The sequence below is a fragment of the Hoplias malabaricus genome, chromosome 16 (genome assembly GCF_029633855.1).
Source record: "Hoplias malabaricus isolate fHopMal1 chromosome 16, fHopMal1.hap1, whole genome shotgun sequence".
Taxonomy (NCBI): domain Eukaryota; kingdom Metazoa; phylum Chordata; class Actinopteri; order Characiformes; family Erythrinidae; genus Hoplias; species Hoplias malabaricus.
The window spans coordinates 18,843,844-18,868,068 of NC_089815.1; the positions used below are offsets into that span (position 1 = coordinate 18,843,844).

Consider the following 24,225-nt stretch of genomic DNA (forward strand, 5'->3'; position numbering starts at 1 on the left):
TAGCTGCACATTTATATTTGGCCTGAAAACTAAGCCCGTCTTGATTTGACCGTACTCCATGTTTGTTTAGGACTGTGGGATGTCAGATGATACCCCTCCCTCACCATTTCTGCCTTCTCCTGGACTCAAACACCCGCTGACCAATAGCAGCCTTCCCAGCCATGGAGTGGGCGGAGTCTCCCCAGGACTGGCCATGCAAAACTTGAACAACAGACAGGTGAGGCTTTCAAATCCCCTTGTATTTTCTCTCCTCTCGTTTGAAGTGATTTAAGAAGCGCTGAGAGTTGTCTGTCTGTCTCTCTCTCTCTCTCTCAGATGAATGGTATGTTTGGCAGTAATGGAGCAGCACAAGCTCGAGCTCTGCAACAGCAGCAGGCCCCACTCCCTCAGCAGGCAGCTCCGCCCCTTGGCTCCACCCAGCCGAACCTACGCGCTCAAGTGCCTCAGTTTCTCTCCCCTCAGGTCTGTACCCTAGCATTGCTTGCTTTGGTGTGGCTCACTGCAGTGGAACAGCAGGGTATTAAAGTGGGTATTACACAGAGCTCATGAGCTCTAGCCCTCGGTATTCACCTCGTTATCATCCCTCACTTTTCCCTGAACACTTCGGTGAACCGGATCCTGTTTCCCAAACCTGCAGCTAAAACCTATTTCCCATTTTTACCCAAACATTTTACCCAGAGCACCCTGGGGTTGTAAATAAACGTGATGCTGATTTGTATGCATTTATTGTTGGTGTAAGCAGCTTTCTCTCTCTGTTGCAGGTTCAAGCACAGCTCTTGCAGTTTGCAGCAAAAAACATTGGACTGAACCCTGCACTTTTAACTTCACCAATAAATCCTCAGCAAATGACCCTGCTGTACCAGCTCCAACAGCTACAGATGGTGAGGGACAGAGGGAGGAATCTCAGAAAGAATTTAATGATAAAATGGAGGGGGGAATAGATGAGAAACACAGATATGAATACAGTAAAAACAGCAGAAAGCTCAAGAAATATATAGAGATCAAAGCTATAGACACAAGTGTTCAAGTTTAATTTCACCTCGGTGAGTCTATGGAGTACAACGTATTCCACCTCAATCTCTCTCTTAATAACTTCCTCTTTTCTTCTCCATCTCTTGTTTTTCAGGCGTACCAGCGTTTGCAGATTCAGCAGCAGATGATGCAGGCTCAGCGAAATGTTTCCGGTCCCATCAGACAACAGGAGCAGCAAGTGAGGAACACGGTTCTCTAAATCAGATCTGACTTTCACTGCAGTTGAATTCACGAAGGCGTATTGTTGTGGTTCTATCGTGAAGTTTCATAAGATTATTTTTTAGATAATTACACTGAGTACTTACTTATGTTTGTGTCAGTTCTCAGATTAAAGCATGACTCTCAGTAAAGTGTTATCAGTAATAATGATAATAATGAGGGATGATAACGAGGGATTGACTGGACGGGTCCAATGTGCCCAGCTCTCACACTTGAGTGTCGTAGCTTGAAAATTGACCAAATTACGATGTTTTGAAGATTGAAAATTTTTTAACCTAAAAAAATCTAAGGATGCTTTCTAAATTTTTGCAAAATCTTCTTGAATTCTCATTTGTTTGCTGTATGTTTCCTATCAAAGTTTAATTAAATAAAGTAAATGTAAATTTAAGAGGATTTTCAAAAATTGAGAAAGCATCCTGAGACTCCAGAGGGTTAACGGATTCCCACAAGAAAAGAAATTAATTTGTACAAAATTTTAGTAGACCTTAAATCCGTATCAGTCCAAAAAGCACAAACGCAGAAGAAGAGTAAGTTGGTTCTTCCAAGCCGTGTTTATAATAATAACTCTTTCTCAGGTCGCACGCACAATCAACAACATGCAGCAGCAGATCCAGCAGCACCAGAGGCAGCTTGCTCAGGCTTTACTAATGAAGCAACAGCAGCAGCAGCAGGCTCCCTCCACCCCGTCCCACAGCGGCCTGCACCCCAACATCACCAAATCAAACCTGGACATCTTCCCAGGAAATCCCCAGGGTTCGGGCCTAAATCTCTCAGACCTGCAGACCAAAGAACCGCAGAGTTCTCACAGCTCCTTCAGCACCTACCCGCTCTGTAAGAAACCTCTCCTTCATCAAACAATTGAAATTATGCCATAGTTCTAGTTCGTCTCATGGACTTCTCCTCACCTTCCCCAGTTTTTTTAGTTCCTCAAGCACTGACCAATGTACTATAGCTTAGTGCTACATAATATAACTTGCCTGTTGGGATATGACACTGTCCAATCCAAAGGGTTTGAGGATTAGACCTGGATTTCCATATATGGGTGTTACATCCACTACAGATTGATGCACAGCTTCAGTGGTCTGTTGTTGTTTTGATGTGCTTTTTTACACTGGAATTCAAAGTATGCTTAATAGAATATACCTTTCTCTCTCAGCTGGTTTGAATGGTAACGTGGGTGTAGGCAGTGTGGATGTTGGAGGTTTGGGGCTGAAAGACCCTGCTCCTCAGCCTCAGTCTCGTCTCTCGCAGTGGACTCACTCCAGTATTGACTCCATCAGCGCCTCCACCCCTCACATCGAACCCAGCCTCAATAAACACGGTACAGACACCTTCACCACTCAATAAGGGAATTGATTGCATTCTTTCACATAAACACTAGTGAGGGCAAAAGACAAAAACATCTGGCAAATAGAGGCACTTTGAAAAAAGTTCAAAATATGGCCTGCAGTTACATATTTCCACCAGAGAGGTCTCCAAAGGTACACAATTCACATGTAACATTATTCCCTTACTGAATATTTCTGGCTTTAATATCTCAGGTTCTGCAGCCTCCTCACACATGACGGACAACAAACCAATGGAGGAGTCTTTTGGTCCGTTTGGCCTCCTGTCGAACTCACAATCTACCAGCAGCCCCCTGGTGGTGCCAGAGAGCTGGGCACAGGGCAAGAACCCAAGTGAGAAAATGGCAAATGGGACAAACATCAGCTGGCCTCCTGGTGAGAAACAGCAAGTCGTTTCCTGTATTTTATAAAGTGCAACACGCATGAAATGTAGTACATTCTCCACAAACTGTGTCGCCCACATGGGGGAGTTCATGTTTAATATAGATTTAGTACATAATCTGTGACCTAGCCAGGCATCAGCAGAATGGCTAAAGAGGAATCAGTGGGGAGAGCAACACACTGCACCTTTTAAATAAGTGAGTGGTTTATTCTCAGGAGTCTAACAGGTATTGGTATTCCTCCTCCACAGAGTTCTGCCCTGGCGTCCCATGGAAAGGTTTACAGAATATTGACCCAGAGGCAGACCCCAACATGACCCCTGGCAGCGTCTCCGGAGGTCCCTCCATCAACACCAACATCCAGGACGTCAATCGTTACCTGCTGAGGGACAGGAACGGAGGTGAGAACAGCAGCAACTACTTAAGCTTCATTTAAAGGAGGAATTGTCATTTTCTGCAGTTATACTGACACCTAGTGGCCTGCATTAGTAGTCGACCTATTAATGGTTCACAAGGCCGACGATCAAAATATAGCTGTCAGTCTGGCTGCTGTGGAGCAGTGTTAGAGCGCCCCCTTGTGTTCATTTCTTTGTTTTCTACAAAGTCTAATATGAGAGCTGAGCTTTCGCGCAGACTCTGAGACATGGATGACGCAATTTCAATCAGTTAAAAAGGGTGTCCACACTGTAGTGCGGTGTGTTCAGAGTCTCTCTGCAGCTCTGCCAGAAAGCACCAGCTGCTGAGACACACACAATAAGCTGATTGGTCGGTGGTTGCTAGGCGGACTCCAGAAACAAAGATGATTGGTTGGTGAGTTTCTGTCGCTGGGTGGAAGTTGGCAGAAAGCAAACAGTGGGTCGATACAGTGTTGGTGTATGAGAAATCAAGTTTGGTGCCCAGATATTACTAGTTACACACACACTGTCTGAATAGAATATTTACATTATGCTTTATTTATTTTTATTTTACTGTTATTGTGTATTGTTTTTGTGTTTTAATGACCAGTTTGACAACATAAGCCAAAAATAAAGTAAACTCCTTGTTTGTGTTTTGTATATTTCACTCCTGGATGTAAACGCTCCTCAGGCTGGTCCCCTGTTGTGTCTGAGAGTGTGGTTCAGGTGAATATGAGCGAGTGGCCTGAGGCCTTCAGTCTCTCTATAAATCAGCAGGAAGAGGAAGGGAGCACAGGTACTGCCCCAGAAAACCTGCCCTAGCCCACAAGCCCCAACCAACCCTCGACCTGCCCCCGCTGTGTGTCTGTTACCTTTCTGAAAACCCTTCTCCTCTGAAGCAGCTGATCCTCACTCTTCGCCCTCTCGTCTAATCCAGGTAAACTGCTGGACGTGAAGTCCACCTGGTCCGGGCCTGTCCCGCAGGTCTCCATGTCTCAGGACCTGTGGAAGGTATCTCCCGGAGTTCGGACGTCCACAGCTCCGTCCCGTCCGCCGCCGGGTCTCACCAACAGTAAACCTGCGCAGAACTGGACCCCCGGGTCTCTCGGCCTCACTCAGAACTGGAGCGGCTCCTACTCCTCGGGTCAGTACTTTAAATTCACTCACTGCTCATGCCATAATTAACCAACAGAAACACTCCAGAGTGGATTAGGAAACACCTAGCTGCAGAACGGTGTAGTCCACACATCATTGTACAATTTTAAATAAATGTATGAAGCGTAACAATAACATTGTATATTATCTGTATCGGGCTGTTAGTTTTACTCATGTCAATTCTCCATATTTAATATTATTCCAGACACAACTGGGATGACTTCTTTTACGTCAAACACTGGATTTTTCAGTGCTTTCCCCATTTAGATTCTTCTTTAAAGTATTGACAGATCATTCACAATTCCACAGTAGATAGATAATCATATGTCTTAGGCTCGATAACTGTATTAACACTAGGTTATTGTTGTATGCCTTTCTCTCTCTCTGTCTCTCTCTACCTCGTTCTCTCTCTCTCTCTCTCTCAGAGGGCACGGTGTGGAGTTCAGACAGCTCCAGTCGGACAAGCAGTTGGCTTGTTTTGCGGAACCTTACTCCTCAGGTGCGTTCATTTCATAGAGCTCACACTGTACTGAACAGGATGGAGGACAATTTCCGCCACATGAGGATAAACAGCACCAGTTTTAATTTTTTTAATGTGTAGGCTGTTATCTCAATATAATAATTACTTAGTAAGTCGATATATTGAGAAAATATCTGATTATTTTAAGATACTCTTTCCAAATAATAGTATAGTATCTAAATGTATATTGACTTATTGTCTTGAAATATTGACTGTTGCCTTTTTATATTATTATTTTATGTTGTAGACTCTAGCGTCCATAGAACAGACTTAACAACATTGTCCCAATTTCACAGCTCACCGTCATTAGTCATTCCCTCAGTGGTTAGCTTTAGGACTCTATTTCTGCCACCAACATCAGCAGTTTGAATGTTTTAGAGAGTCAAACCGCTTTATAGGTCTTGAATAAAGTAGATAATTCTCCATAGAGCAAGTCCCCCACGTGGGGGGGGGGGGGGTGGGTAGGTGTCATACTGTCCTGTAGGTGTTATACTAACAGGTAGGTGTCAGTATAACAGCTGTTTCCTGATATAAATCAGATCAGAGTTTCAGTTTTCAGGGACCGAGCTGAGGATTACGACGTTAGTTATGTTTTGTTGGTGTTTACAGATTGACGGTTCGACTCTGAGGACCCTGTGCATGCAGCACGGCCCTCTGATCACCTTCCACCTCAGCCTGCCACAGGGGAACGCTCTGGTGCGCTACAGCTCCAAAGAGGAGGCCGCAAAGGCACAGAAATCACTGCACATGTGAGACATCATCCCTCTTTCATTCTCTCGCTCTCCCTCATTCCACCTGTACCTCACTCTCTCTCTTATTCCCCCTTCTTTCTCTATAAAATTAATTCTTCCCTCCCTCCTTCTGCTCTGAGCCATATTCTAAACGTCAGCAGGTTCAGTTCAGTTCACTACCCATTCACTACCCGCCTTCTCTCTAACCCTCTGTGTCTAGGTGCGTTCTGGGTAACACCACCATCCTGGCGGAGTTTGCCGGAGAGGAGGAAGTGACACGCTTCTTCGCTCAGGGTCAGAACCCCCAGGCGTCCAATCAGCAGCGGCCCTGGGGCAGCGGGAGCACTGCGGGCACCAAACCGGGCACGGGGTCGGGCCCCGGGAGCGGCGGGAGTGGGGCAGAGCTGCTGTGGGGCGTCCAGCAGTACTCAAGCCTATGGGGGCCTTCGAACGGAGAAGAGCCCAGGGTCATGGGGAGCCCCATCCCCATCAACACACTGCTGCCCGGAGACCTGCTGAGCGGAGAAAATATGTAGGAGCCAGAGAAACGAGCAGGAAACACGCACAGGGGAAACAACAATAACCCAAACTGAATCATCTGGAGACCTGCTCGCCGGAGGAACCAAAAGAGTAACACCACGTTCACTGCAGGAACGATGTCTCAGCGAGTGAGCATCCCAGGATCCCGAGTGGAGAAGAGATCAGCCACAACTCAGTGATACACAACAACGTCTCAGCAGCTGGAACCACCCGGGAACCTGAGCAAAGGCCAAAAATCACAAGAAAAAATAGAACATAATCTAAACATACGATTTCTCTACGAGATCATCCCAAATCCCGTCGTAACAATTACAATAACAACAGATTATTGAAGGCATTATTTAAGTTGATTTATCAAAAAAATCAATCCGATTGACTATCTGCCAGTAAAAGGAAGCGAGAAATTTCCAGGAACATGTTGTAATTCCGTCTAATATCGAATATGAACTTTGAGAACATTTTAAGGTGATTTCTCTCGCTGAGACTCCATTTGTTGCAGTGCGTCACAAAAAGGAAAACAAAGCAAATCAGTGTGAGGATAATCACTAAACATTCTTCACTAAAACAACGCCTCCGCTGAGCAGTTCATCTTCTTCTCAAAGTGGAGCATCACACAGAAACCTTTTGAATTTAAATTTTTTTTTTTTTGCTTTTCCCCAAAAGAAAAAGATCATCTTTTTTAAGAAGAGCAGAGAATCCTTTAAAAAACAAAATTAAGAAAAAAAGAAACCTCACAGCCTTCCTGACCGCGACGCTGGGATTAAAAATAATATTGAAAAAATACAAAAAAGCTCCTGCTACCTTTTTAAATGTGTGATTTCATCAAAATTATCATCATCATTATTATTATTAATATTAGCCTTAAGTGCTTGCTCTCTTTTTGTAGGTCATTCTCTTCATTTTGTTCTACAACTAAACGAACTAAAGAACGTTTGAAACTTGCACATTTCTGTTTCTGAGCCAGCGACTGGAGCAGAGCAAGCGCAACGTGAGAAAAACAAGGAAAAAAAAAACAAAAAACACAAAAATCAACCAAAAAAAAAAAGATAATAATAAATAATTATTAAAAAACAAAAAAGTAACAAACGTTGCCCAGCAGTTTGTGGCCTGTGTGCTCGACCAATCAGACGCGAGCTTATGCATTACGTTACAAAAGGGGGACTTTAATTTTACACGGAATGTGTCTCATCTCATAAAAGCCACTTTTTTGTTGTTGTTTCGTTTCGTTTTTTTTTCCTAAGAAAGGATCCTGGACTGGGATTTTTTCCCTGAAGCTGAATCAATCAGAACGGAACGGAACGGAGAGAAACAAAAACAAGTCTTAAGTGATGCATTGTGCAATATTTGCATCCACTGCTCTCTTCCATACACACTGAAGCAAGCCCAAGCTTTTATTTTGTAATTTCTGCTTGTTTTTAACTAAAAATGTCATGTTTGGAGACATTTCAAACTTTTACTTACAGACTTTGTCTTATTCTTCTCCTTTTCCCTGGTCTCTCTCTCTCTCTCTCTCTCTCTCTCGAGGGTGACCTCGGACACAGACGCTCCTCACACACTTAAAAACAGAGAGAGAGAGATAGATTAAGGATTCAGGCACAACACCAAAAGTTAAAAAATAATAATAACGGGGAACACTTCTAATGCAGTAAAAATGGATTTTTGTGTTTTGGTACAAAAGGAAAAAAAACAAACCTAAAAAAAATGTTTTTTGATATTAATAAAGCACTTATGAACGGATGCTCCACCCTGCGACGCCAACTCACCGGATGATTACAGAGCAAAGAAAGACTTGAGCTCCTTCTCGTACCTTGAACGGTATTAAAAACAGAAACAGGACATAAATCACAATCTCCTTTAGTTTGGGGACTTTGGGGAAGGCCTTTGGAGCCCGACTGAAGGGGAACACAAGACTGAGTCTACAATCAGATAAAACCTGCAGTATATAAATGTTTGTCTGTTTATTTTATTTTTTTAAATCGTGTTTCTAACTTTTCTTTGTCTTTTTTGGGGACTTTTATCTCTTTGTATCAAGTGAATGTCGCTGTCGAAACTCCAAACTTGTTTATGGCCTTTTTGTCTGAAGCAAGACATGGACTTCTTCTTCTTGTTTTTCTTCATGGAAAACAAACAAACAAAAGCAGCTCCCTTCTGTTGTGATGATGAAGCTGCTGAACCTCGCGGGAGGAAAACAAACAAAGAAACAAACAAAAGCTCGCTATTACTGCGTTCCTCACGAACCTTGGAATGTCTTTCTTTTTTTTGAGTCACTAAAGTCAAAGCCAAAACGAACTGGTGATGACCTCTCCATCTCTTCTTTCTCTTCCTCTTTCTACCTCTCTCTCTCTTTCTCCCTCTCCGTTCTCCCTCTTTCTGATAAACGCACCTTTATCAAAAAGCTGAGAAAGTCTGACCTCTGGAATTGCCAGTGTTTCTGTGTAATTTACATCTTTATTTCTCTCCCCCCTCCCACCCTCTGTCCTCTGATCCTGTTGGTCTTCAGTGTTGATATGCAGAAACACTTTAAAGCTCTAATCCTCGCCCATGTAAACAATGCAAATGAGGATCAGTGCTTGTTGGCCATATTTGCTTTGATGTGAAATGTTTATTATTATTATTATTATTAATAATGTGTGTCAAAGTGTTTCCTAAGAATTCCCTGTAATCTATAATCGTACAACAGCTGAGAACACATGCTGGAAAAAAAATGACATCTTGGCAAGATAAAGTGTAAAGCACAGACTCAGCACTGCCCTCTGGTGGACTGTAAGCTTTAGATTTCTCATGGTTCTTCAACATGAGCATGGAAGATGTTAGAGAAGCGCATTCGCATTTTAATGAACTCTAACCCTTAAAATCCTTATTTATTTTCTTTTTCAAATATGATTCTGTGTCATGGGTGTTTTCTTAAAAATGACCTAAAACTTGTTGAAATTAATTCAATTTTTACAACCCCCTCATAATTTAAACATACATAAAATATCCTCAGTGTTTAAGATGCTTTAATTTGCCAAGAAGTCATTTTTATGATGAATTATTTTTTGCCTAATTCCATATCTTCTTCAGCTATTTTATTTTTGTTATTGTTTCTCCCTCTCCTTGCAGCCTCTGTGGCGTTCACCTATTTCCGTTAGTAAGTGCGCCCCCTTCCTGTTGAAAAGAGAGCAGCTCTTTACTTGAATCTCCCGCTCTAAACAGAGAAGGGTACGTTTTAGCTGCTGGCTCATGCTCCTGACCAGCACACCGTTAACATTTACTATGCAACGTGAGAAAATAACTGACACATCGATGCGTTAAAATCGTTAAATTGTGCCAATCGAGACTCAAGAGATTGGGCTCCACCCAAAAAAAACCCTCAGGCCTCTGGGAAACCGTTGTATGTTACATTTTTGGGACGATTTGGAGAAAGAAGTTGGTTTTCTTGGTGAAACTCGGCACAGTGTTTCTGAGTTAGGAGCCTGTACGTGTGGCAGATCGCTGCTAATTTTACTGCACAGTTTCTATTTACTTCTCAAGTCTGTTAAATATTTCTTCTTTAATGAGTTGGTTTGAGTGGAATTCACGTTGTGAAGAAGTGTCTTTTCTGTAGAAGATCTGCGCGCTTATTTTCCACTTAGAAAATCAACGAAAACACGTAGCGTCCCAATTATTTTACATATGACTGTGTTTATACACAACGTGTCATGTCCGCACTCTTTCAGGGCGTAAACGAAATTCACATCTATGGAAAGATACAGGTGTTGAGCAGATTAATGTCTATCAGTGCATTTACGACTATAAAGGTACAGCGGAACGATTTGTGGACAACAGTTTTGCGTTTGTGATTTAAAGGCGATGATTGTCTATAACACTGTCGTATCTCCTGTAGTCTTGTATTGCCATTTTGCTGGGTTTTATAGTAAATATGCAGAATTTTAAAGATCTGTCTAATTATATTATGAATACATTGATAGAAATGGCCCAGTTTTACTTTTAATGCTTCAGCTCTGAACTTCACAAGCTCTAAATAGTTTATTTTAGTTGGGAAATTTGAATGTTAACAAGCATTTCAGGACAGGGTCTCGACGGGGACTGTGGAATAATCTAAGAATTGTCTCGTTTGAATGCAAGCAAAATGAGCAAGTCTCCAGTTAAAGGGGTGCAGTGGCACTAACGGGGCCAGAGAAAAACAAACAGTAGTAATAAGTGGGAGAGGGGATAAAAAGCAAAACTGCTTCTGTAATGTTCTGAGTCCGTGTGGTGGGATGCAGTAGCACTTACTCTCCACAAGGGCAAGTTTGAAAATTTAAAAACTGCTAATTTCGGGTATTATTAAAACAGCAGCTTTTGCACTCTTTTAAACGGCGATTTACGATAGAAAAATACATCTTTCAGCTTTAGCTTAAGTGTCTCAAATGTGAGAAAATGTTACAGAAGCTGTGATAAACAGAACGTCTGTTGCTGTCCCACCAGGGGGCGCAGTTTCTGTTCACAAGCAGAACCTATTTACGAAGTGGGACCTTAACCACATGCTGCTGATCTGCGTCTCATTTTCTCGAAGGTCTCACGGCAAGTGGGATTAAAGGATTAGCGGTTGTATATTAGCTGCGGGTTTATATTTTGTTAGACATTTTTCTTCTTGTTTGCTTCGTTATAGACAAGGACATGTTGACGTCTCTTGTGTTTCTTGTATATTTAAAGTGAAATGGTCCCAGGGAGGCTGGGAAAATTACAACTGATTCTAGTTAGACACCTCATTTCTGCATTACTGAGATAATCCTTGTGCTGTGTCCTATTTAGGAATTTGCTAAAAATCTAAACCGTGCACAGGTTTGTGTTTAATCCTGGTACTTTATTGAATACCAAAAAAAAAAAAAAATGGAATCACATTTTAGAATCGTTTTCTATATAAATATATATAAAATTTGAACGTGGAAATGCAAGCAAGGAAACAGGAAAAAACTAAATGTTTGAATTTTGAAAACTGTATTTCTTGCTAATTTTCTGTCCCTCGTCAAAACGCTGGCCACGTACAGGAGTGCCTTTTAGTTCCGCATAGTTTTCCGTGTTTGTTTAATGCTTGTTTTGTTAAATCTGGATCCGTCAAACTGTGCATTTCCATGGGCTCTCGTGTAAAGGGCCCTTGTTTTGTTTCTGTACTTAAGGTGGAATTATTTCAATAGGTACAAAATCTGCTCTAAGCAGATGGAAGCTGTTAATATTTGGATTGTGGTCTGGCATCAAAAACAAAATTCACTGTTGCCTGGGAGTGAAACTGCCTTTTTCTCGGAAAAAAAAAAGTGTCTGCAGGAAATCAACAGCTCGTCCAAAATCCAGGAACCATTAAAAAAACAAAAAAACAAAAAAAAACGTAACACCAGCATCAAAAAATGTCTTCAGCCACACGCTTCACTTTCACTCGATTACTGTGCACCAAATTACCTCCAACTTCCAAATTTCTCTCTTATCCAGAGCGACTTACACATTCTTAATCATGTAACAGAGAATTAGGAGTCTTGCCCGGGGACTCTCGTTGATATAGTGCAGTATGATGTATTTACCCAAGCTGGGAACTGAACCCAGTGTAGTGCTAAGATACAACTGCTTTTTAAAGAGCAATTGAGTTCAGCGCAAGTCTTTAGAAATGAGCAATACATTTGTATTTGACCCTGCAAAATAAATTATACGCACCACTACGTAACTCGCCACAACAAAGCGTTCGTCTGGGATTTGCACATCATTTTTAATTTTTTAAAGCAATTCCTGTTGTTTCCACATTGTTGTTTTTTCTTCAGATGTGAGAATAAAATGATAAAACATATCAGAAACTGAAAATTACTGCACAGATACTTGAAACAAAATCGCCAGTAACGCAATGTGAACTTTTTCCCCTATTTCATTTTGGGGCTTTTATTGTGGAGTGGGGTGAATGCAGGGCTTTATTTTGAAGATGAGCATTAAACTCACAGAAAGATGTCATATCTTCTTGTTTTCCATTCAGTGTTTAACTGTACTTTTCCGTTTTGTTTTATAAAAGCCCTAAATCCAATGATAAGTGATGTTTATGATGGTTATTGTTGTAATTTAACATTGCACTGAGTGTCTTCCCTCACTCGGCAAATCAAAAGAAAAACACAAAGCAAACACAAAGAGGTGACGAGGGAAGACTTTTCATTTCTTTAAAGTTTACTCAAGGACTTAATAAATTTCTGTTTGTTTTTGGTTGGTTGAAATGTTTAAAAACCTGTAAAAATGTTTATCTACCTTTATATAGTGGCTTTCATTGTTGAAAAACTAGCGAGGATTTTGCACCATTTTTCATTTTGGGAAAAAAAAAAAAACAAAAAAAAAAATATAACAAAAATAAAAACGTGATAAAACTGTGGCCATAGTTAGAAAAGAAATCTATGTGAAATTCATGCATTAAAACAGACCCTTAGAGTTTGTGGCTCATTTATGAGTTGCCTAGCTTTTATTATTTTTTTATTTTTGAATCTTTGACTGTGTTTGCTTTCTTTTAGACAAAAAAACCCCACATCTGTCAATCGTTTACAGAGACGACCGAAACGAAAAACGTGAGGAATTTAGCATTAAAGTGGCTGGTGAATATTTTTATTTTTATTTTTTTCCATTTTTTGTAAAAATTTAAAATTTAATTTCTCTTAAATCTTCCATCAAAAATAAAGAGAAAAACATTTTCAGATGATGTTTGAAGCTATTTGTTGAACTCTGGGATTAATTCATTCAGTGTTGTATTGTTATTTGTTATTGCTTTTTTTATTTTGCATTAATCTATGACACTATCTATGCCTGTATATGTCGAATATCTGTGAAAAAGGCAAAAAAAAAAAAAAAAAAAAAAAAGCCTTTTTTGGCTTGCTGTCCTGCACACTCACAACAAAATGGACTTGGCTCTATTTTCTCAGGAATCCGAGAGGTCTGCCGTTCCCAATCTACTGTTTTTCTAATGTTTATCACATGTTTAGCATCAAATAAATGAGTGTTTTAAAATGAAAAAAACTAAAGATATTAATTGAAATCCAATTCTAAGCACTGAAGGACATGGATTTCTGAATGTCTTTGTTTTAATCTGTAGCAAAAATAAACATTTACCAAATAAAAGGCCTATTTTCATTATTTTGAATGTATTTTACTTTTGTTTTATGATTTTGTTTGTTTTCTGTGTTTACAGAGTGTTAGTGATTTTATCATGAGAAAGGGTTTTTGTGCCACAACACGAGGCACAGTCTCCAGTGGCTTACTGCTTTTATAGAACAATATAAATTATTGTATTGAGTCAATATAAAAAATTGTAAAATATAATCTGGATTAAGTTCATAGATGTATTTACTTACAAATAATTTCACAATAAACTACACTTCCACCACAATGTAGTCAGTTAACAGAGAGCACAGTTGCTTATTTATTCACTCAATTAAACAAAGTTTGCTCATTTGTATCCAGTTGATTTTTTGTTATTGAATAGAAAAGTATTGATATTTCTCATTTACAAACCGCGCAGAGTCTCCTCAGTTCCCAAACAATTAAAGTGTTAGTAAAGGAAGGGTGATGGAGCTCAGCAGGAAACTTGCCTCAGTCACCACTTTTTTGGAGCAAGTTGCAGGCGTCTGATTCTAAATGTGTTTATATTTACAAAATATATTTATAAAATATGTTCAGAGACAACTTTGGAAATCCAGACCGTATTTTTTATAAGGATGTATATTCAGAAATTTCCTCCTGAAGATGAATGTTTAGTCTTGGTCAGTTCTACTATGTAAACCTACTATACATTACTCTGAAGTACAGTTTCTGCTTAAAGAACTGTCCAGCACTTCTTCCAAACCCCAGACTCCAGAGTCGGTTACTGCAGGTGACGTGAGATTAATCTTTATTGAATTTACTTAAAGCCAACAGAACCAGGCATCTGAACTCTGTGGTCAGTTGATAAAGTCAGGACAATGACTTCCAGTGTCACTACCCTAGTTTTACAAGGGCATCCGTTAAGGAGCACCACCACAAAGAGCCCAAGAAGGAGTTCTGCATGAGTGTGAGAGACTCACTGATACGGCTGGAAAGAGTTAACACATTCAATGCAGAGAAGAAAAACAAAGCTATACAGCTCAACCCATAACGCGAATGTTCAAAAATTTGAAATATCTAAATATCTCTAATATCTCATCAGGCCTTTGTAATTGTTTATGAATATTCTGAAAAGTACCTGCATGTTCACTATAGGGAGAGATTAGTTAAATGTTCAATAAATACATAATACAAGAATGTGACTCACAAAGGCACGGCAAAAAAAGGCACGGTGGCTTGGTGGTTAGCACGTTCGCCTCCCAGCGCTGGGATCTTGGGTTCAAGTCCCATCTGGGTGGAGTTTCCATGTTCTCCCCGTGTCTGCGTGGGTTTCCTCCGGGAGCTCCGGTTTCCTCCCACAGTCCAAAAACATGGAGGGTAGGTGAATTGGCTTCTCTAATAACTGTCCTGGTGTGTGAATGAATGTCTGTATGTGTGAGCCCAGATATGGATTGGCGCTCTGTCCTGGGTTAAACCCTAGTGCCCGATGCAGTCCTCCAGGTGGACGGTCGTTCCTGGTTGAGAGTACACTGTGCGCGTTTGGCTGCCGCTTCTCGCCTGTGTGTGTGTGAATTGAGCGTTCTGAGCAGTGTAGATTGTAAAGCGTCCTTGGGTGTCTAGAAAGGCGCTATATAAGTGTAACAATAATAATAATAACAAATGGATATCAGAAACTCCTAAAATTTTACTTAGAATTTAAAAAGTAAAAGGAACAATGTATATCCACAAATTGAACTCATTTTACTCAGCAGCTGTGGCAGAGTATGATTTACAGATTCAGAGAACTGCTGTATTTGGTTTGAAGTGATGCCTTTGAGAAGTTTAAAGTGTAAACGGCAAATAAAAATGTAGTGATAGCAAAGAAGCCATATTTTACAAACATTAATGGAACTGCTTCAAGCAGTGAATCCAAACTTTTATCTCAATTTTTGTTGTAATTCAATTATTCATCAAACATCAAAATTCCAGTTATTTTTCAAAGTTATATTGACATCAGGTTCTCAAGCAAAGCCTCACAGTTTTTAATGTTGATTGCCCTGTGTATACCCACTTAAACTCTGGAAAATGATCCCTTTTGTTTAATGGACTGTTTCATCATTTCGACTCCTTTGCTCAAGGCGTATTACAAACCAGATTCAAAAAAAGTTGGCAGACACTAAAATAATTGTGAATAAAAAATGAATGCAATGATGTGGAGGAGGAGCCAACATCTAATATTTTATTCAGAATGGAACACAAATCACAGATCGAAAGTTTAAACTGAGAGAATGTATCATTTTAAGGGAAAAATATATTGTTTCAAAACTTCATGGCGTCAACAAATCCCCAAAAAGTTGGGACAAGGCCATTTTTTACCACTGTGTGGCATCCCCCCTTCTTCTTACAACACTCAACAGACGTCTGGGGACAGAGGAGACCAGTTTCTCAAGTTTAGAAATAGGAATGCTCTCCCATTCATGTCTAATACAGGCCTCTAACTGTTCAATCGTCTTGGGCCTTCTTTGTCGCACCTCCCTCTTTATGATGCACCATATGTTCTCTACAGGTGAAAGATCTGGACTGCAGGCTGCCATTTCAGTCCCCGGATCCTTCTCCTACGTAGCCATGATGTTGTGATTGCTGCAGAATGTGGTCTGGCATTATTCATTCATTCATTATCTGTAACCGCTTGTCCAATTCAGGGTCGCGGTGGGTCCAGAGCCTACCTGGAATCATTGGGCGCAAGGCGGGAATACAGCATGGAGGGGCCCCAGTCCTTCGCAGGGCAACACAGACACACATACACACATTTGAGTCGCCAATCCACCTGCAACGTGTGTTTTTGGACTGTGGGAGGAAACCGAAGCACCCGGAGGAAACGCACGCGGACACGGGGAGAACACACCAACTCCTCACAGACAGTCACCCGGAGCGGGAATCAAACCCACAACCTCCAGGCCCCTGGAGCTGTGTGATTGCGACTCTACCTGCTGGCACTGGAGCTGTGTGATTGCAACACTACCTGCTAGGCCACCAGACCAAGTGGTCTGGCATTATCTTGTTGAAAATTGCAGGGTCCTCCCTGAAAGAGATGACGTCTAGATGGGAGCATATGTTGTTCTAGAACCTGAACATAGTGCTCTACATTAATGGTGCCTTTCCAGACATGCAAGCTGCCCATGCCACAAGCACTCATGCAACCCCATACCATCAGTGATGCAGGCTTCTGAACGGAGCGTTGATAACAACTTGGGTTATCCTTGTCCCAGTGTTCCATAAAGAACTTCAAATCGTGACTCCATTCGTCTTCCATTTTGCCACACTCTAATTTAAAAGACCCCTGGCCCTGTGCAAATGTCTGAGCTTGTGGAGCTTGCTTAGACATGGCTTCCTCTTTGCACTGTAGAGTTTCAGCTGCCAACGGCGGATGGCACGGTGGATTGTGTTCACTGACAATGCTTTCTGGAAGTATTCCTGAGCCCATTCTGTTATTTCCTTGACAGTGGCATTCCTGATTGAGGTGCAGTGACGTTTAAGGGCCCGGAGATCACGAGCATCCAGTAGAGTTTTACGGCCTTGACCCTTACGCACAGCAATTGTTCCAGATTCTCTGAATCTTTTGATGATGTTATGCACGGTTGATGATGATAACTTAAAAGTCTTTGCTATTTTACACTGGGTAACACCATTTATTTATTGCTGCATTATCTTTCTGCGCAACAATGGTGGAATTGGTGATCCTCCACTGACACTGTGAAAAGCTCTTTTTATACCCAGTCATGTTGTCAATTGACCTAATTAGTGTTAATTGGTCTTCCAGCTGTTCATTATGTGCTCAATTTCCTTTTTCCAGCCACTTATTGCTACTTGTCCCAACTTTTTTGGGATTTGTTGACACTGAAATTTTGAATCAACATATTTTTCCTTTAAAATGTTACATTTACTCAGATTAAACTTTTGATCTGTCATCTATGTTCTATTACGATTACAATATCAACATTTGCCATCTCCACATCATTGCATTCAGTTTTTATTCACAATTTGTTTAGTGTCCCAACTTTTTTGGAATCCGGTTTGTAAATATCACACAAACCCTGTCCATACTCATAGGTTTGTGGATATCCACCACTCCAGTAACAATACTGAGGTATTAACTGACTTTGGAGAGTAGAGCCTTTCACTACCTACTGTAAAACTTACTGTCTTCATCTGTTAGTAAAGACATTTCATATACAGGTGAAAATATTTATTTATTTCAGTAATTTCATTCAAAAAGTGAAACTGGACCACTCAGCCCCAAGCCCCATCTAAGTATTGAGTGCTGTATGTGGTCATACTTTTCAGTTGGTCAAGTGTTTCTAAAAATCGTGTTTGTATTGGTCGTAAGCAATATTCTAAATTTCTGAGAAACTGAATTTGGGGTTTTCATTAGGTGTCAGTTATAATCATCAAATTAAAAGAAATAAACACTTGAAATGTATCAGTCTGTGTGTAATGAATGAGTATAATATCCAAGTTTCACTTTTTGAATTGAATTACTGAAATAAATCAACTTTTCCACTATATTCTAATTTTATGACCAGCACCTGTATTATATCAGAATAATCTTTCAAATAGCAAAGTTATTCTTTTAAAAATATAGTTGCTACAGAGGGTCTTTGAGTAATGCAGAATCACTTTTGGTTCCGTAAAGAACCATTTTGCTGACAACTTTTAAACTGGTAAAGAACCTTTACATCAAGTGAGGTTTTTTAAAACCTTTAAAAGGTTCTTCACTCTCACATCCTTTCAACAAACACATTTCTTTATGGAACCAAAAGTGTTTTTTTTTATGTTCAAAGAACCCTTTGTAATACCTTTAATTTTAAAAATGTGTTGAGATTTAATCCTTTAAAAGGCACAAAAAAAGGCAAAGCTATTCTTCTAATTTGACAATGTGATTACTTTATGATACATTTTCTGTTCTTATGACATATAAATCATGAACTCTTAAAACTTGGATAATCATTTTATTTTATTGCTCACGTACAGTGGTGTGAAAAAGTGTTTGCCTTGTTCATGATTTATTTTTTTTTTGCATGTTTGTGACTCTTAATGTTTCAGATCATCAAACATATTCAAATATTAGTCAAAGACAACGCAAAATGCAGTTTTAAAATTAAGGTTTTTATAATTAAGGAGGGCGGCACGGTGGCGCAGCAGGTAGTGTCGCAGTCACACAGCTCCAGGAATCTGGAGGTTGTGGGTTCGATTCCCGCTCCGGGTGACTGTCTGTGAGGAGTTGGTGTGTTCTCCCCGTGTCCGCGTGGGTTTCCTCCGGGTGCTCCGGTTTCCTCCCACAGTCCAAAAACACACGTTGCAGGTGGATTGGCGACTCGAAAGTGTCCGTAGGTGTGAGTGTGTGAGTGAATGTGTGTGTGTCTGTGAGGAGTTGGTGTGTTCTCCCCGTGTCCGCGTGGGTTTCCTCCGGGTGCTCCGGTTTCCTCCCACAGTCCAAAAACACACGTTGCAGGTGGATTGGCGACTCGAAAGTGTCCGTAGGTGTGAGTGTGTGAGTGAATGTGTGTGTGTGCGTCCCCTCCAGGGTGTATTCCCGCCTTGCGCCCAATGATTCCAGGTAGGCTCTGGACCCCCCGCGACCCTAAATTGGATAAGCGGTTACAGATAATGGATGGATGGATAATTAAGGAAGAAAAATATCCAAACCTACATGGCCCTGTGTGAAAAAGTGTTTGCCCCCCAGTTAAAGCATAACTTAACTGTGGTTTATCACCTAAGTTCAGTTTCTCTAGACACACCCAGATCTGATTACTGCTACACCTGATCTCCATCAAGAAATCACCTAAATAGGACCTGCCTGACAAAGCCAGAGAGACCAAAAGATCCTGAAAAGATAGACATCATGCCAAGATCCAAAGAAATTCAGGAACAAATGAGAAAGAACATAATTGAGATCTATCGGTCTGGAAAAGGTTATAAAGCCATTTCTAAAGATTTGGGACTCCAGCGAACCACAGTGAGAGCCATTATCCACAAACGGTGAAAACGTGGAACAGTGGCGAACCTTCCCAGGAGCGGCCGGCCGACCACAATTACCCCAAGAGATTCATTCAAGAGTCACAACAGACCCACAACAACATCCAAAGGACTGCAGGCCTCACTCGCCTCAGTTAAGGTCAGCGTTCATGACTCCACAGTAAGAAAGAGACTAGGCAGAAATGGCCTGCAAGGCAGAGTGCCACAACAAAAACCACTGCTGAGTAAAAAGAACATTAGACTCCTCTCAATTTCACCAGAAAACATCTTGATGATCCCCAAGACTTTTGGGAAAATACTCTGTGGACGGATGAGACAAAAGTTGAACGTTTTGAAAGGTGTGTGTCATGTTACATCTGGTGTAAAAGTAACACCTCATTTCAGAAAAAGAACATCATACCAAAAGTAAAATATGGTGGTGGTAGTGTGATGGTCTGGGGCTGTTTTTCTGCTTCAGGGCCTCAGACTTGCTGTGATAAATGGAACCATGAATTCCGCTGTCTACCAATAAATCCTGAAGGAGAATGTCCAGCCATCGATTCGTGACCTCAAACTGCAACCAGTTTGGTTTTGGTTCAGCAGGACAATGATCCAAAACACACCAGCAAATCCACCTCTGAACGGCTGAAGAAAAACAAAATGAAGACTTTGGAGCGGAGTAGTCACAGTTCTGACCTGAATCCTATTGAGATGCTGTGGCATAACTTGAAAATGCGGTTCATGCTAAAAACCCTCCAATGTGGCTGAATTACAACAATTCTTCAAAGATGAGTGAGCCATAATTCCTCCACAGCCTGCAAGCTTGGTTGCAGTTGTTGCTGCTAAGGGTGACCCAATATCTTAGATATTGAAATGTTTCTTACTTAATTTCTTTAAACAATCACTAAATCCAGTTTAGACATTTTTCCCCTGAAAAAAATATGGTTTAAAAATTTAGCTACACCAATGTTTGCCCTCAGTTCCAGTAATGTAGATGTGTGCATTTGTTATTTATAATGATAAAGCTTCAAGAGACATGTCTAAAACTCATCAGGTTCCTGTTTTTACTGCAGGTGACAAATTCTCCTAATTCTTCTTGAAGTGAGGCTGTAGTTTAGGAAAGTGCTGTGGTACATTTGTTTCAACTCCTCTGTTAAAGACCTACTAAATATCACACTGAAATACAGCCCATGGTCAGTGGACATCTGCCGCTTCAGCTCTGCTTCCAAAACAAAGTGTATTAACTGGCTTTGGAGAACAGAGTCAGTTACTGCAGCTAACGTCTCAGAGATTATATTTTATTACATTTGCTCAACACAGTCTGTCATTTAAACTCTGTCAACTGATAAGATAGGAAAATTACATAGTGTATCAGTGTTAAGTACATTTTAAGTGTATAAGTTAAGGAGAAGCTCTGCAAAGAAAACCAAGAGAAGTTCTGCAAGTGTGAAAGGTTCCCTGATAAAACTGAGGTGAGGTTAACTTTTAAGGCAAAGAAAGCACATACTTTCTCTTCTCATTTAATGAATTAATTTTAAATGTAATCCAAAAAACATGATTTACACGCTAAAAGCAGATCCATAAAATACATAAAACATATTTTTAAATCACCAACGAATTACTAAAAGTGATCTACAAATATGGTTGTGCACTCTCTCTGCTCCACTGACAACTGTCACTTTGTAGTTCTACAATTAGACTGTACTCCATCTGTTGCTCTGCATACTTTGTCTTCCAGGGTGAAAGTGTTTAACATTGAAATGTATCATCATTTAAAGGAATTAACTAGGAATATACTGTAGAAATATGTAGTTGAGAAGAAGAATGAAAAACCATTTGTCCCTACTGTTCTGGTTTCATTTGATGTAAACAGGGTTTTAATCACAAACTGACTTTATTCCAAGTCCCATCAACCGTTTTCCTGGTATCATTTCATTTACTTTTAGATATTTATTTTTTCACAAAGAACTGGACCCTGATGGCAGTTGAGTGATAAGAAAAACTACTTGCATTTACTGCTTCACTGTACCTTACCACAAATATCTGATATTCTCATTTAAAAAAAGTGGAGTGGAGCTTTGCATGAGTGCTGGAGATTCACTGATAAAAATTCTGGTTTAAAAATGAAGACGCCACTATGTGTTACTGCAGTGCCTCAGTGTGGATTCAGAGACAAAAATCATCATGAATTCTACTCATTCTCCTGGTGCTGGCAGGTGAGCTGACTTTTATTAACCATAACCTTCTTAGGACATTTTATTTCTGTCAAGACTTTTAGTGGGCATGTTTATGGTTCCTTATTTGTAAGCACAACTATTACATGTACAGGTGCATCCCAATAAATTTAAATATCATCAGAAAGTTAATTTATTTCAGTAATTAAATTAAAGTTAAACTCAGTGTCTATTTCAAGCGTTTGTTTAAATGTTAATTATGGAGTCAATTAAAACCCCAAAGTCATTATCTCAGAAAATTAGAATATAATATGGGACCAATTTAAAGATGATTTTAATACAGAAATGTTGTTCTACTGAAGAGTCTGTGCAGTATATGAACTCAGTACTTGGCTGGTCTCTTTTTGCATGAAGCTCGTCTGCATTGTTGGTTCTGGTGGCTCTCATCTTTCTCCTGACAATACTCCATAGATTCATAAGGGGTTTAGGTCAGGTGAGTTTCCTGGCTAATCCAGCACAGTGATACTGTGGTCATTAAACCAGGTATTGGTGCTTTTGGCAGTGTGGACTGGTCCTGTGCCAAAGGTGGGACATTGATTTCCAAATGAAATGCAGAATTTACTTTCATCTGAAAACAAGACTTTAGACACTGAGCCACAGTTCAGTTTTTTTTTTTCCTGGGCCCAGGTGAGATGCTCCTGTCTCTGGGTCATGAGCGGCTCGACACAAAGAATGCGACAGTTGTGCCCCATTTGTGAATGGCATTTTCTTGACAATCCTTTCAAGGCTGAGGTTCTCCCTGTTTATTCACCTTTTTCTATCACACTTTTACCTTCCACTCATGTTTCGATTAATATTCTTGGATACAGCAGGAGGGTGTCAGTGACTGCCTTCTGGACGTCTGTCAGTGAGCAGTCTTCCCTGTGATTGTGGAGCCTACTGAACCACACTAAGGGAACATTTTAAAGTCTTAGGAAACCGCTGCAGATGTTTTGTGCTAAATATTTTAATTTTCTGAGACAATGACTCTTGGGTTTTCATTGGCTGTAAGCCGTAATCATTAACATTAAAATAATTAAACACTTGAAATAAATCACTCTGTAATAAATCTATTTAATATGAGTTTCATTTTTAAATGAATTACTGAAATAAATGAACTTTTTGATGATATTCTAATTTATTTAAAGATGTACCTGTGTTATAACACAGAGAATCACAGGAACTTTAGTCAGTGCAAGAAACAAAATCAAATCAGAAACATTCAGATCTCTCTTCACAAGTTCTCCTTCCAGTTGGCCATTGCCTGGTTAAAATCCAGGTGGCAACAGCTCTACTCAGAACTCCTCAGGAATTGCTGAGCTCCTCACCTGATCAGGGAGAATGAGCCCAGCATCCTGCCAGAGAAAACTCAGGCCTGAATCAATTTCACACCAGGGTCCTTGTTTAATTTATCATCGGTCCTGATCCAGTTCAGTAAAACAAGTTACTGGGTTTCTCTGTGAGGTTTTGTTTTTCTCCTCTGTTAGACGCCACTCTGGGAGAAATTCAGAAAAGAGTCGCGGGAGGAGTGGACTGTGGAGACAATGAAGGCCACCACCATGTGATTTTAATTGGGTGGGATAACACAAATACTTATATCTGTGGAGGGTCTCTAATCGGTGACCAGTGGGTTCTGACCGCTGCTCACTGTGAAAAAAAGTAAGTATTAAACCAGACTTTAGAGATGTTCCAGTGTTCATTTGATACTAAACAGAAAAACTGCAACCTAATCTTAAACCACAACCGAAATAATCCCTACTTTTTAGTAGTTTCCCAGAACTCTCCTCATGTCTTATACAGTATGTTAGAGATTATAACAAGAGAATACTTAAATATATAAATATTTATCATATAATTACAGAAGTGAGTATTATCTTGTTAACATTTATCACATACTGTACAAATATATGCATATACTTTAATGGATTGGTACAATTCAACTCATTCACCTTTACATTTAATATATGATAAACTATACATTACTCTAAACACCATTTGTTCAGAAACAGCAAGATTCTTTGCAATAAAATGTTTGTTTAACAAGAATCTAAAGGCTTATTTAAACCAGCATCCAAAAAAAATGCAGTGGAACCACCTCAAAGCAGTGACATTTCACAGAGACACCCGTACAAGAACCCTAAAACAAACAAACCACATGACATCTTATTGCTGAAACTGACCAAGCCTTGCCCTAATCTGCCGAAAGTTCCACTGCCACCTCTAAAGTGCAAATCTCCAGTTTTACCCAAGGGTACCCCAGTTCGTATTTACGGCTGGGTAACAATAAAGAACCCTATCTATGGGATGGTCAAAGGTGAGTTTTACCCTGATATGCAAAATAAACACAATTAAAAGCAGTATGTCAAAGTGAAAATCCTCAGTTTATCACCTGAGATACATTTTCAGACCAGACAGTCTAGCTCTGCTACAATACTGACACCAGTTCTTTAACTTGTCGAAGTTAGGGCTGTGATGATCAAGACATTTTAAACGATGATTAATTGACAGAGATTATTGCAGTTAACAACCTGTCTATAGTCTGTTGGCCAAGTTGCTATACTATTTGAGCACAAAATGAGTGGCATCACATGGGTTGTTGACTAACTGGCTGAAGTGAACACCTGATTCCCAAAAAAGTTTC

The 24,225-nt window shown here is 40.2% G+C and overlaps 1 protein-coding gene and 1 long non-coding RNA gene across 3 annotated transcripts in view; one reads left to right on the forward strand and one right to left on the reverse strand.

Annotated features, from left to right (window-relative positions):
- The window catches only part of tnrc6c2 (trinucleotide repeat containing adaptor 6C2), a 61,362-nt gene extending 47,959 nt beyond the window's left edge, over positions 1-13,403 (forward strand). The window contains exons 14-26 of one of the 2 annotated variants that reach the window (XM_066647888.1): positions 71-217; positions 316-462; positions 762-881; positions 1,127-1,210; positions 1,827-2,082; positions 2,408-2,572; positions 2,793-2,972; positions 3,229-3,378; positions 4,064-4,168; positions 4,310-4,516; positions 4,953-5,026; positions 5,657-5,796; positions 5,999-13,403. In XM_066647888.1, the coding sequence (XP_066503985.1) occupies positions 71-217; positions 316-462; positions 762-881; positions 1,127-1,210; positions 1,827-2,082; positions 2,408-2,572; positions 2,793-2,972; positions 3,229-3,378; positions 4,064-4,168; positions 4,310-4,516; positions 4,953-5,026; positions 5,657-5,796; positions 5,999-6,314 (2,091 nt within the window). In that variant the 3' untranslated portion in view covers positions 6,315-13,403. The remainder of the gene's footprint in view (positions 1-70; positions 218-315; positions 463-761; positions 882-1,126; positions 1,211-1,826; positions 2,083-2,407; positions 2,573-2,792; positions 2,973-3,228; positions 3,379-4,063; positions 4,169-4,309; positions 4,517-4,952; positions 5,027-5,656; positions 5,797-5,998) is intronic. The other variant, XM_066647889.1, reaches the window with a different exon arrangement.
- The window catches only part of LOC136671971 (uncharacterized), a 70,591-nt gene continuing 52,164 nt past the window's right edge, over positions 5,799-24,225 (reverse strand). The window contains exons 3-5 of the long non-coding RNA XR_010795760.1: positions 7,780-7,873; positions 6,385-6,536; positions 5,799-6,290 (exon numbers count right to left, since the gene is read on the reverse strand). This is a non-coding gene — a long non-coding RNA (uncharacterized lncRNA). The remainder of the gene's footprint in view (positions 6,291-6,384; positions 6,537-7,779; positions 7,874-24,225) is intronic.